Genomic DNA, 13,617 nt, shown 5'->3' with positions numbered 1-13,617 from the left:
AAAGCAAACACACAATGATAATTGAACATCAAAATATAATAAAAGATTGATCTTATGAATACAAATAAATAAATAAAATAGCATATATGATTCTTATTGACGCCAGCACCATTTTACCTAGCTTTCATCAAAGTAACTTTGTATTTGAAGGATATTTGATTGCAATATCTTTGTCAATCTGTGAGTACTCAGAATTTAGTTTAAATCCATTGGATGTTTTCAAAGAGAGCAAATGTGATGAGATACACTAGGGATCTCAGCTTGTGGAGCTCCATTGGAATCAGTAGCCGCGGGAGTGGATAAGGTATTCTCAGACATTACAAGGTATTAAATTGATTTGGGATTGGTTAAATGTTTATTGGTTCTTTCTTAGTTAACTAAGCTTACTTCTATTATTAGACTATCTCAACTGTAGATAGAAGGATACTAGATCCTTAAGTAATAACTTCTATTCCTTCCATGATAAGTGGAAGTGGCCATCTGGACTGGATTCCGGACATATTGGAGTCTGCTGACTCCAGTCCATTTAAACATGAGTCTCCTGACGACCGCCATTGGAGTCTCCTGCTTCCAGTCCATCTAACATTCAGGGCCCAGCTATTGTTATAACTATAGTGTAATAACAATACAATGTTCTGAATTCAGACAACTGAATAATCGGGTAATGAAGTTATTACAATTCATCATTCGTCAATGAATAAGTACCGCCATGGTGGACCACCATGGTGGGTCCCGACAAAATGCAATCATTAATGATCAAAATTTCATCTTGATATCGTCAGTTTTGTATCCAGAAACAATCAGAGTCTCTAATTCTCTAAAACTATCAAGTTTTTTAAGTTCTGTAATATTATCAAACGTCAGAATTCTATTATTGTTCAACCGGAGAGTTTTCAAGTTTGTCAAGTACTGAAACTTATGTCTTATTGTACAGTTTTTGTTAAGAGATATACTATTGGTGAATTTGAGAGGTTCTTTCGCGAAACATGCTGTGAGCTACTTTGGATTACAAATTTCAAAAGATTAAATCACACACTATTCTCGGCTGTTCTGTATGTAAGTTTCTTTCATTCTTTGCTACGTGGAGACGGTATAGTCGTTACGAACCCTGGACTGAAGCTCTCAGGGCCGCTAACATCTGAAGCTCATCTAAAAAAAAAAAAAAAAAAAAAATTTTTTGCAAAGAGGTGATGGCATACCAACACTGTCTATTTGTTAAACAAGTCCCGAATTATTCATTCTATTACTATTTTACTTTCGGTATTGTGATTCGAATAATTTCAAACAACCCAAGATGAGACAAAAGAGATCGAAATCCTACAGAAAGCAGATGCTTGTATACAACCATGCGTTCAAGTTCCGTGCTCCGTACCAAATTATTGTGGACCATGAAATTGTTGAAGTGGCTGATCACTCAGGGATTGATTTAGTGAAATATCTTAAAAACACGGTGCAAGATGAAGTAAAACCAATGATAACCCAATGTTGCATGCAGAAGCTCTATGAATCCAAGAATCAGTCGGCGATCTCCCTTGCCAAAAACTTTGAGCGTAGAAGATGCGGGCACAAGGACCAGGCAATTGATCCTTACGATTGTATTGACAGTATCATTGACATCAAAGGCCAGAACAAGCATAGATATGTAGTGTGTACTCAGAGCATTGATCTTAGACGCAAACTCCGTCATATCCCGGGGGTGCCATTGCTTTACATGAATAGATCGGTGATGATCATGGAACCATTGAGTAATTCGAGTGATGCTAAGCAAAAACAGTTCGAGCAATCGAAATTGAGTGGTGGCTTGAATGACATCAAGGCAGGAAAGCTTGTCAAGGGAGGAAACTCCACAGGGGAAGCAGAAAAAGAAAAAGCCGGAGCAAAGAGGAAAAGAGGTCCAAAAGAACCTAATCCTTTGAGTATGAAAAAGAAGAAGCCTACAGCTGGTGATAATAAGCAAGAAGAAGGCCCAAAAAAGAAGAGAAGAAGAAAGCATGGGAACAAAAATTCTGAGGATAAGCAAGATGATGGTGCTGAGGATAATACAGATAATGGAGCTCAGCCTAGTGAGAATCTCGAGGAAAATCAGTCAGAAGAAAAGGGTACTAGAGACGAATTAGAAGTTGGTAATGATTCTGATTGAACATTGTATTATTAGGTTTTCATTGTTTTTATTATAGTTTATTAATCAACTGAATGTATAGAGTTTGTTGAAACGGGTCATCTGTACTTTTCACTGTCTCATCAGCTCTCAGTATATATATGAAAATTTGTGGAACTTTTTGTTAGTTAGTCAAATGTGATAATCATTTTGTAAACATATCTGACATGCCACCAGCGTCAGATTTTTTCTTTTTTCTTTTGGTTTAACGCATCCATACTTATAATAATACTGTTTTGACTCTGTGAATTAAGAAACCGGATAATATTTAAATCCAATGGGTGTCTAAAAAAAAATTACTGACAACCTTTAAAAATCACATGTGAGGCAATACTTTATCCCTCATCATAATACACCATTTGTTATAGCTGGAAATTATTTTTTGCTATTATTTTCCATATATGTATACAAAAAGCTAGAATGTTGTATTTTTTTGGGACATATGGTTCTTTAAGAAGCTCACATCATCATCAGCCAAACTTCAAGTGCTATTCAAGGGTCTTTATAATGGCCTGTACTCTTTATGAACTGAAGTCAATCATTGGACAATAACATTTAGGTGAGGCCTGGGTGATGGTCACTCTTGTCATACCACCATTTTCCGATTCTTCGTTTGGGCTAACTTCTCGGAAAAATTATCTAGGTTGATTATCAGGATAGTTTCAATAGTTTCTTATCTAATGTGCTTTTCTACAGTGTAAGGTTTAGTCAAGACCGTCTGGCGACAGGCTACTCTCCGTTATGATCGCAGAATAGGATCATTTCTCTATCATAAAGATACAAAAAGTTGGAATAATTCCACTCACTGATCAATATGCACTATCTAAAATACTCCACAAGCAATTGCAACTCCACAAACCTATAAATCTTCATAGATAAGGTTTTAAGTTACTGGAGGTATCCCTTGGGATTAAGATAGAGGTATTATAACCCCCTGGATAGAACAGTATATCTTGAGGCTCAGCTAGATAAAATCAAGATAATCCTGTCATTAAGGATATATCGTAGTGTATTTGTCCATACCAGTTGCTGAGAACCCTTTGGAGTATGCATCAGCAGTATTCAATCAAAAGTAGTAATCAAAAGTGGTGAGTCATAGCTGGTCACATATCTGAACGATCTTCGTGATCTTGTTGTCATCTTCCAAGACCGCACCTGCCAAATGAGATGACCCAAATATGACGGAGGCACTGTACACCGCTTTTTGGATATTGTAAAGGTAAAGTCCGGATTTTCCAAAGCTTCTGGAAGGATCTACTTGAGCCATTTTTCGGTGGTTATCACGGCAACTGTTATGGAAGCGATTACCAATAGAGTTTGTAGCGTCACGTTTTTCCTGCACGATGTCACTCATGAATGACCCCGGGGACGATGATGTCAAGCATTGCCTCGGGACCACTATATAAGGGACCAGCGATTCCCCAATTTTTCATTTGCCATTTTGTAATTTCAATAGTTGTTCTTCATCAATATCTTTACAAATTACCAATCCAGAGGAAAAATTTCCGAACAGGACACTCAAGATCTTTCATATTCTCAAAATGCCAAACCACTTCCTTACTTTGACTTGCGACATGTCTAAGCCATTTGTCATCCCAGAGATCTCCCCGGTTTCTGAAAACTCTAAGACCTCTGCTAATACAGGTGACTTAATTGACTTGTCTCCATCAGACGGTATTGAATTGCCAACTTCAAAAACATCTAAACCTGGTCGCAGCTTGTCCAACGTCAGTGACATCGAAGTCTCTCTATAATAGGGAAGGGGCGCTAAAAAAGAAAATACAGACAAAAAGTTTGTGATTTTATGTTGCTTTTGATATCGTTTGTCATAAGTATATGAACATTGTTGGTGTTTCCTAGTTACCGTTGGACGTTATACTGTTGTTTTTTCTTGTTTCAATTTATTTTATTTACATTTCTTGGGTGTTATTTGATTGTTGCTGTTGTTCTTATCAAGGTTGAGTAGTCTCTAGTTGCTCTTCATTAGTGTATTATTGGTTGGTTAGTTTTTCATTATTATAGTTTTTTTTATTTCTTCGTCACCTTCAATAGAAATATATGATTGTATTACGATATTGTTGTGCCGGTGTAGATTGTGTAATCATAATTAATAAGCAAATAATGAGGACTTTTGAGTCACCTAGCAAAAATTAAGGAAAATTCAAAAAGCGGGTGCATTCAGAAATTACTCCAAACTTTTTTTTTTTTGACAGCTTTTTTTTTTTTGCATCATCGCTCTATTATTGCCATTGTTGTGAAGCAGGAAAGAGAGAAGCACACAAGAAAAAGACAAGATGTGGTCATGATCACTAGTCATAAGCGTAAATATCATATTTGATTACATGCTGTAATTTCTTTTTTTTTTTTTTTTTTTTATAAATATATACCATCCCGAATATTCAAGATATTATCAGAAGATGTATTCATATAAGCTATAGAGAAAGCAACAAAATAGTAGGTATAGAAACCATGGGGCTTGCCTTCAAAGAAAAAAAAAGAAAAAAATATAAGAAAACAGAATGGGGATACAAAAATGAGAGGTTTTGAATCTTTTTTTTTTCGAACGTCATCATCCATTACTTCTTCTTGTATTTTGGGTACAACTTCTTGAAGGTGATCCCATCCAATAGCACTACCGCGGTCAACACCGAAGCATAAACACACAACACGTCTTCTGGAATCTTCTTGAGTCTAAAGCGCTCTTGGTAGGCATATATCCCCCCAATAAGTGCACCGGTAGCGATAATGGCCTGGGAAGCAACAACAGGGTTCTTTAACTCCTCTTTGGCAGTACAGGTGGCGCTTCCGGCCTTCTTAGCCGTCAAGTTAGCATAGTGGCTAAACCCGCTACCTATGGACTTGATAAACTTGATAATGGCATTCTCAGCGTCATCAATCTTGCGATGGATATCTTCTTTATCAACATTTTCAAGGGCCAGATGTGCCTTCTCCTTAGCGCTATCCAACTTATCAACAATCTTTGCTTTTGCCTCCCTAAGATCCTCGTTAACTTTCTGCTCATCAACGGCAATCTCTTCGCCCAAAGGACCTTTCTTTGCAGCTTTCTCAGCGTAGCTAATTCCAGAGTTAGTATTCAAGTAAAAAATAGAAAGGATGGATCCCAGAATCAGATCACCAACTTACCTAGACATGATTATATTCGTTCTAGAGTTTAGTATTTATTTTGAGGAAATAACACAGGTTGAATTGTAATATTCAAAAAATATTAAGAGAGATGACTGATTGAAGAAGAAATGTTTTAAAAAAATAATAAAAGCTATCACTATGGGATCTGACAAGGTATACCAGGAATAACATATATCTTATGCTACAAATTAGATAGAAGAGATGGCTTACTATATATATATATATATATATATATATGCATACACTCTTCGATTGCTTTGGACACCCACCCACAGCAAGCTTCAACTCCCCCGGCTGCTGCACTTATCAACCGGGGCGACACATGCACCGCATTGCATATAGGCATGTGATTGATTGAGGGGGTGATAAGAATATGACGTATTTGCGCCCTATTTATCACGTGTTTGAGATTACTATTAGCCCTTCATATACATGTGACTTTCACCTGGTATATGTGACCAATTTGCTGACATAAGCAGGAAATTATGATTCTCCGCTACAAGCACCCCTCGACACCCCCACTATCGCTCACTCCTCGAAAAACCACCAAAAAAAATTTCACCATTTTCCAAACTGTCATATATAGATAAAGATTCCCAAAGCAAAGTCGATTGAACGCAACAACCCGCGGTTCCGTGAATTAAATTCCGACAAATAATACTTTAATTATCAAAAATGTCTGCTGAAGCTCCAAAGAGAGGTGGTTTTAAGGGTAGAAGACCAAGAAGAGGAAGAGACAATGGTGAAAAGGCCTGGGTTCCAGTCACCAAGCTTGGTAGACTTGTGAAGTCTGGTAAGGTCACCACTATGGAAGAAATTTACTTGCACTCTTTGCCAGTCAAGGAATACCAAATTGTCGACCAAATCTTGCCAGGTTTGAAGGACCAATTGATGAAGATCAAGTCTGTCCAAAAGCAAACCAGAGCTGGTCAAAGAACCAGAATGAAGGCTGTTGTCATCATTGGTGACGAAAACGGTCACGTTGGTTTGGGTGTCAAGACCGCTAAGGAAGTTGCCACCGCCATCAGAGCTGCCATCATCATTGCCAAATTGTCTATCATTCCAGTCAGAAGAGGTTACTGGGGTTCCAACTTGGGTGAACCTCACTCCTTGGCTAACAAGACCTCCGGTAAGTGTGGTTCCGTCTCTGTCAGATTGATCCCAGCTCCAAGAGGTTCTGGTTTGGTTGCTTCCATCGCCGTCAAGAGATTGTTGGAATTGGCTGGTATCCAAGATGCTTACACTTCCTCTTCTGGTTCTACCAGAACTACCGAAAACACCTTGAAGGCTGCCTTCGCTGCTATCGGTAACACTTACGGTTTCTTGACTCCAAACTTGTGGAAGGAAACTGTTTTGACCCCATCTCCATTCGACGAATACGCCAGTTACTTGACTGCTTCCAAATAAGCATGTCAATACTCGATGCTGATGTTCCTAAATATGTAACTTCGATAAATATATTATTATAGTTGTTCATTAAAAATAACCCCAAACCCTTGTAAGTTTTCATGGTTGGACCCCAGAGTGCACGTGTGTTGACAGCAACCTTTTCTGTAATTTTTATTTTTTTCTTGCCTATTCTGATTATCTAAATATTTATTGAATAAATATTATTTATTATATCTCAAACACTTGAAGGTTATTGGAGTTTGCTGTTGTGTTGTACTGATAAACCTATTTTCACCTCTATGTTTCGCCAATTTAATATTCTCGCCACATTGGCTCGTTGCAAAACGTCTGTTAGTTGCGGTAGGCGCTTTGCTTTGTCCAACACTCGCCTCTTTGGCAATTTCAACAAGCCTGTGATTGCCAGAACTATCCCTATAGTGCGGACAAAACTTGGTGCTAGTGTGCTCTTTGGAGCAACAGCATTTACCGGAGGGTTGCTTGTATTTTCAAATTCTCCTCATGTTTCCAATGATGTGCTCATCCAATCACCCCCACCAGGTACTTATGCTGGGGTATCACCAGAAACACGCCAGGCTAACAAAAAGCACCACAAGCTTTCATATGACGATTTGACATATGGCTCTATGTTTGGGCTTGCTCTCGGTATCATCATTGGGAAATTATCGTACGTTTTGGCCCTTATTTCTTTCACCACATTTTTGTCAATAGAGTTTCTTGAAAATCGGGGGATTATTCAGATTCCTTGGAACGGGATACTATCGCTCGGAACCCAAAGATTGAATCTACGAGACTTTTTATTGAATAATCCAAGCTTTAAACTCGCGTTCTTTTTAAGTTTTATCATTGCTGCCTGGAATGTATAAAAAGTAGACTGTCCTTTAAATATATACAAAGTACCCATCACACTCACCCTCACAATTGTAAAACCACTGCATCATTCATAATAATAGTTGATTACTACAAGATAGAATGATTGGTAACAAGGCAAACAAAAGACATTAAAGCATTAAGAAAGAAAAACCTGTAGTTCCCATGAGACCTACTTGGAAAAGACGATAAATATAGTACCAATCTTTTTTTTTTTTTTGAGCATATTCAGCCCGTATACATATATATATACAATGTCCTGGAAATATCAACCATTCATATGTATATATATCATTTCTTCAAAATAGTAACCACATCTTCATCTTGTAATACATGACTTAAACCAACATATTGCGGTTGATGTTTGACACTGCTACCATACACCAAAGCAGTCTTGAAATCATCCACCAAACTCTTGTGGATACTTTTACAGAAATCTTCAATGCTAGAGTTCCCATTCTTCAAAACCACTGGTTCATTAAAGTCCGGTAAACGTCCCTTTGGCTTTGTGTAAGCACGTACCAAGTTCAATCTGTCCCACATCATCTCTAACAAATCATCCAAGTTCCATCCTTTACCTGAGGAGATTGGAACAGCATTTGGGATCTTGTACATCAACTCCAATTCTTGGATACTGAAGGAGTCGATCTTATTCAACACATAAACCGCAGGAAGGTATTTTCTATTCTTGGCTTCAATGACGTCGATCAAATCATCAACGGTGGCATCACATCTGAACTGAATGTCAGCAGAGTTCAATCTGTACTCGGTCATGACCGCGCGGATTTCATCTTTTGTCAATCTAGTCAACGGAACGGTATTGGTAATATTAATTCCCCCCTTTTCTTTCTTCTTCAACAAAATGTCTGGAGGGGTCTTGTTGATTCTAATTCCAAACCCTTCCAATTCGTACTCAATGATTTGTTTATGTTTAAGTGGCTTATTCACATCCAAAACAATAAACAACAAGTTACAGGTTCGCGTCACAGCAATGACTTGTTTACCACGCCCTCTACCGTCCTTGGCCCCTTCAATGATCCCCGGTAAATCCAACATTTGGATCTTGGCCCCTTTATACTTAATTGTCCCAGGAACCGTGGTCAAAGTGGTGAACTCGTACGCAGCGGCTTCCGAATGTGTCCCGGTCAACTTTGAAAGAAGAGTAGACTTACCAACCGATGGGAACCCAACAAACCCCACCGTGGCGATCCCAGTTTTGGCAACATCGAAACCAACACCACCACCTCCTCCTCCTCCGGTTGGAGTGAGAAGTTCACGTCTGAGTTTCGCGAGCTTAGCCTTCAATTGACCCAAGTGGAACTCTGTGGCCTTGTTCTTCTGGGTCTTAGCCATCTCATCCTCGATGGCCTTGATCTTGTCTGCGGTTGTTGACATTCTATATCGTCTTTATTTCTAAGGTCTTTTTATTTATTTTATTTTCGTTCTTATTTGTAAACCCAAACCCAAATATCACTGACTATTATCTCGTAGGTCCTGAAAATAAATAGAAACCCCCCTGTTTCTAGAAATATGATAAGAAAAGAATCGCTCAAGTGATGGTGTCTGACGATTGAAAATTTTTGAAAAGAAAAAAAAAAAAAAAAAAAAAAAAAAAAAAAAAAAAAAAAAAAAAAATTAATCTGATGCGGTGCGCTTAGATTTCTTTTTGCTTCACTCTGTTTACTGGAGATCTCTATTCTAAACAAAATATAATAATAATTAAGCTCTAGGATATATAATATATAACAATTAAGAAAATGTCTAAATGATAGAAGAAAAGAATGGAAAAATAATAGCGAGAAAGAAAAGATAAACTGAAGAACAACAGCCATCGAACATCTCGCCGAAAATTAAAGAAGTCTGTATCTTTAGTTATTTCTTCATTTGCCAGGAAACACAAAGAGAATCGACAAAGGAAGAGAAAAGTAAAACAACAAAATCAAAGTCTAAGATCTAAAACAAACAAACAAACAAACTGGTTAAAAAAAGAAGAGGAAGGGAATACTCTAGTAAAACAAAACTTTAAAGAACATGAATGAAAATAAAAAAAAAAATAAAAAAAACTGAAAAGCTCAGAACCAACTGTTCATAGATGTTGGGTTAGAAATAGAGGGAATGATGGCCTCGACTTCTTGAATCATTGCTGCCTCATCATCATACTGGTCCATTTCGTCAATACTGAAAATATCCCCCGCATCATGGTCTGGAATGGTTTCAGCATAACCACCACCAAAGGTAGCAAAAGACGTCATCGATTGATATGACATTCTTCTTTGCAAAGCCGGGTCTTCATATTCAGGGTTCACCAATACTTCTGGAGCAAGTTGTTTTTCAAAATCAACTACCCCACGCTCAGAAATTGGCAAGATGATATTACCATCCTTGTCGGAAGAGAAGTTCATGCCATTCTTTTTCTTGTACACTCTGAACCCGACCAACAATACTGAAATATAAACTGCAGCAGAAACACCAGATGACGAGACAACAGCACGAAGCTTTGGGTTGGTAGCTTTTTGAGTATTTTGGACAGAATCGAAGGATCCAGTAGAGGTATTACTTAACCCAGCCTCGGCAGATTCTTGGGCAGACGCAACGGTAGTGGAGGTGGAAGTGGAGGATGAAGAGGAGCTAGTGCCGGTGGCTTCCAAACCAACCAATGGAATACTAATATCAACCAATTGAGCCAAAGCATTTTCGGTAGCATCGGTATTGAAGTAGAAGTTTGAATATGTGATTTGCATTGATTGATTCAAAGTGCTGACCCAGTCTTTAGGGAAGTAAACTTCAGCAATTGTGACAATATAATCCAAGTCAGAAGATTGGAATGGAACCAATTGTTTGACGGAAACTTGGTTATCATTATCATTGAAAACAAAACTCAAAACCCCTGGCAAGTACTGGAAGATTTGGGCAGATGCCAAAGAATGTTCGACGACAAATGGATAGTTCAAGCTAGCTTTGAAACCAATGGTGATCACGGTATAGTTTTGCTCGACAGTGGCTTCAATAGCAGGGGTGATGGCATTAGGGAGCTGGGCAGCAGCACTGGAAGTCTGAGTGGATTTATCAGTCTTGGTGGAGTGAGAAACTGTGGCATCAGAAGTTTCTGTAGCTCCAGAACTGATAGCAGTGATTTGGTTCGAGGAATCATCACTAGATACAGCACTACTACTCAAAGCAACTTGAAGAGTGGTTGGAAGCCAGTTCGAGCTCAGAGATGGGGAAATAGTAGAAACAGACCCTGCGTGATTGGTAGTCAATGAATCCACAACAGAAGTTTTGGAATCATCAGAAGATTGAGCAGCAGAGTATGCAGAAGCGGCAACCGTCAGAGCCACATAACTATCTGAAGTTGGGCTGAAAACAACAATAGAGCTCACTTGTGATCTTGAGGAAGAGGTAGCACTAGCTTCTGCTTCAGTTTTCACGGTCTCACTAGCATCGTGGGTGGATGATGAGGTTTTGGCATTAATGGTGCTACTTGCAGCGGAAGTGTCAGCATTATCAACAATTGAAGAGACGATGTAATCAGATGATGATGATTGATCATTAGTGGCTTGTGAGGTAGTTACTTGTTTAAAACTGACTTGTGAGGTTGTTGACTGCTGAGTACTCTCAGTGTCGTAGGAGGTTGTTGCTTGTTGAGTACTCTCGGTATGGTAGGAGGTTGTCGCTTGTTGAATACTCTCAGTGTGGTACGAGGTTGCAGCGCTCATATCTTTACTACTAGAACTAACCACACTATCGCCACTTGTGGTAGGGGAGGAAACACTAATGACAGTGTGAGAGGCAGTACTACTGGTATAAATAGGAGCATAGGAAGAAGTGGAATCCGCGTCACTGTAATCATTTTGGGAGGATGATGTGACTGCTTGACTATAATAGGTGCTCTGAGCACTGGTATGGCTGTGACCATGTTTATCAGAAGTAGTTTGTTCCTGAATGGTGCTGGAGGTTTCGGAAGCGTACCAATTGTTAGCAGTGCTGGAGGTTTCCAAACTGGTGGAATAATGGTCCTTGGTACTATGAGTCTTTGAGTGGCCATAGTTACTGGTGACATCGCTGATAATACTTCCAACAGCACTGGTAACATCACTGGCAACACTAGCGACATCACTGGTAACATCACTGGCAACACTAGCGACATCACTGGTAACATGGTTAAATATGCTTCTAGCATCACTGGTGGCAACACTGGCAACACTAGCCACATCACTGGTAACATGGTTAAATATGCTTCTAGCATCACTGGTGGCATCGCTGACGACACTAGCAACATCACTGGTAACATCGCTGAAGATGCTGTTAGCAATGCTGGTCACACTAGAGAAAAAATCTCCAGAGGTGGAGGTAGTTTTGGAATGTCTGTCACCATGTTCCGATGTGTAGTCTGAGGTTACTTTTGATGAAATCAATCCAAAACTAGAGGATTCCGAGGTTGTTTTTGTAGCCAAATCGCTTGATGTAGTCTTGGTAGTATCACCGTGAAGACCAACAATACTACCAATGGTAGAAAGCATACCATCAAATAAACCCAAAATTTGATTTCCTGATGTTGTCACGCCAGTACTGCCTGAAGTTACTGTTTGACCAAGTGAGTTAACATAGGTAATATAGCCAGTTGCACTGCTTGGTGGCAAACCGGTGTTGTAGGTGGAACTGGAAAAGCTAGTGTCTGTACTTAATGATGTTTCAAGAACACTATGAACATAACCATCAAGGTCTGTTGTTAGAGAATAGTATGAGGAAGCCGATGAAATTTTAGATGATAATTCTGTTGATGTTGTGTAACCAGTATTTATCGTAGAAGATGAGCCTGTGTTTTGCACATGAGAGGAGCCTGTGTTTAGGGTAGAAGAAGAGTCTGTGCTTTGCGCAGGAGAGGAGCCCGCACTCCGGGTAGATGAAGATCCTGCATTTATCACAGAAGAAGATTCAGTTTTTAACGTGGAAGAAGAGCCAGCGGAGGATCCAGCTTGGAATAAAGTTACTGAAGAACTGATCACAGTGGCTTGCTTACCCAGTAAACTTGTACTGGTTGATAAGGTAGCAGCACTAGCTGTTGATTGAGTAGCAGCGGCAGCACTGGTGGAAATAACCAGAGTTCCTTTGCCGGAATCTGAAGAAAGAGTTTCGGTGTTCTTAGATGATTGTGATGAGGATGATGAGATTGCCGTTACCTGTGCTGCTGTTTCAGAAGTAATACTGAGTATGGATGTGCTAGATTTTTCTGAGGTGACAACACTTGGGGTTGTGCTGGATTTTTCCTTGGATTGCACAGAAGTAGAAGAGGCAGGAGATGTTGTGGATGTTATGGATGTTGCTTCTTGGGTGGAGGAAGTGATGGCTTTTGATGTTTGTGATTCTGATGAAGATGATTTAGAAGCCGATGATTCAGATGTCTTGATGGCAGAACTAGCAGTCGTAGCTATCACAGAAGTTGTCGTATGGGCTTCTGTGGTTTGAGCTGCTGTGGTTTGAGCTGCTGTGGTTTGAGCTGCTGTGGTTTGAGCTGCTGTGGTTTCTGACTTGATAGTTGATTCGGCTAATGTAGCTGATGTTGATTCGACATGTGCAGAGGCTTCTGATGACGACGACTCGGCTGCTATTGATGCCACGATGACAGAGAGTGATATCAATGTCAATCTGAGATTCATATCTGACAATTATATAAAGAGGATCAAAACGAATCGGAATATAATACAATTGGGTATTACTATAGATATTCGGAAGCTTGTATTTTCGCTCTTTAATAGTTCTTGACAATAATATATGCCCAACGTCCCCTGAAGCAAAAAATAAAAATAAAATTAAGACACAATTTAATAACTGGCGACGGATGACCCACTAAAATAACAAAATTTCTGGATAATAGCTAAATTAATTGGAACCAAGCAGCCACAGGTTACCAAACCTCAGCACATATAGTACCTGCCGATTCAAAACACCCAATGCAGCTTCATGCGCAGCTTTCGAAATCTATTTGAGTTTGTGGTGTGCTTATGCATTTGTATGCCCTATTCTGCGGTCTTTCA

The 13,617-nt window shown here is 39.2% G+C and overlaps 7 protein-coding genes across 7 annotated transcripts; 4 read left to right on the top strand and 3 right to left on the bottom strand. All coding sequences in view use genetic code 12, as the record gives it.

Annotated features, from left to right (window-relative positions):
- Window positions 1-1,294: 1,294 nt before the first annotated feature.
- UTP23 (rRNA-binding ribosome biosynthesis protein UTP23) lies at window positions 1,295-2,140 on the top strand (the record flags this gene model as incomplete). Its single annotated transcript, XM_064994082.1, has 1 exon — window positions 1,295-2,140. One exon carries the CDS (start codon window positions 1,295-1,297, stop codon window positions 2,138-2,140), a length of 846 nt encoding a protein of 281 aa, XP_064850154.1.
- A 1,559-nt stretch (window positions 2,141-3,699) lies between these two features.
- On the top strand, window positions 3,700-3,912 carry SPO24 (Spo24p; the record flags this gene model as incomplete). The annotated part of the gene is made up of 1 exon (XM_064994081.1): window positions 3,700-3,912. The coding sequence occupies one exon, from the start codon at window positions 3,700-3,702 to the stop codon at window positions 3,910-3,912; it is 213 nt and encodes a 70-aa protein (XP_064850153.1).
- An 822-nt stretch (window positions 3,913-4,734) lies between these two features.
- Window positions 4,735-5,310, bottom strand: DASC09_004770 (uncharacterized protein; the record flags this gene model as incomplete). Its single annotated transcript, XM_064994080.1, has 2 exons — window positions 4,735-5,233; window positions 5,303-5,310. 2 exons carry the CDS (start codon window positions 5,308-5,310, stop codon window positions 4,735-4,737), a joined length of 507 nt encoding a protein of 168 aa, XP_064850152.1.
- A 670-nt stretch (window positions 5,311-5,980) lies between these two features.
- RPS2 (40S ribosomal protein uS5 RPS2) lies at window positions 5,981-6,712 on the top strand (the record flags this gene model as incomplete). The annotated part of the gene is made up of 1 exon (XM_064994079.1): window positions 5,981-6,712. One exon carries the CDS (start codon window positions 5,981-5,983, stop codon window positions 6,710-6,712), a length of 732 nt encoding a protein of 243 aa, XP_064850151.1.
- Window positions 6,713-6,993: 281 nt separating this feature from the next.
- On the top strand, window positions 6,994-7,578 carry FUN14 (Fun14p; the record flags this gene model as incomplete). Its single annotated transcript, XM_064994078.1, has 1 exon — window positions 6,994-7,578. The coding sequence occupies one exon, from the start codon at window positions 6,994-6,996 to the stop codon at window positions 7,576-7,578; it is 585 nt and encodes a 194-aa protein (XP_064850150.1).
- A 295-nt stretch (window positions 7,579-7,873) lies between these two features.
- On the bottom strand, window positions 7,874-8,977 carry RBG1 (GTP-binding protein RBG1; the record flags this gene model as incomplete). The annotated part of the gene is made up of 1 exon (XM_064994077.1): window positions 7,874-8,977. The coding sequence occupies one exon, from the start codon at window positions 8,975-8,977 to the stop codon at window positions 7,874-7,876; it is 1,104 nt and encodes a 367-aa protein (XP_064850149.1).
- A 677-nt stretch (window positions 8,978-9,654) lies between these two features.
- On the bottom strand, window positions 9,655-13,239 carry DASC09_004730 (Hkr1 protein; the record flags this gene model as incomplete). The annotated part of the gene is made up of 1 exon (XM_064994076.1): window positions 9,655-13,239. The coding sequence occupies one exon, from the start codon at window positions 13,237-13,239 to the stop codon at window positions 9,655-9,657; it is 3,585 nt and encodes a 1,194-aa protein (XP_064850148.1).
- Window positions 13,240-13,617: the final 378 nt, after the last annotated feature.

This window comes from Saccharomycopsis crataegensis (assembly GCF_037102585.1).
Source record: "Saccharomycopsis crataegensis DNA, jcf7180000000072, whole genome shotgun sequence".
Taxonomy (NCBI): Eukaryota; Fungi; Ascomycota; class Saccharomycetes; order Ascoideales; family Saccharomycopsidaceae; genus Saccharomycopsis; species Saccharomycopsis crataegensis.
Note: the sequence above shows the minus strand (reverse complement) of the source record. Positions and strands in the feature narration are given on the sequence as shown.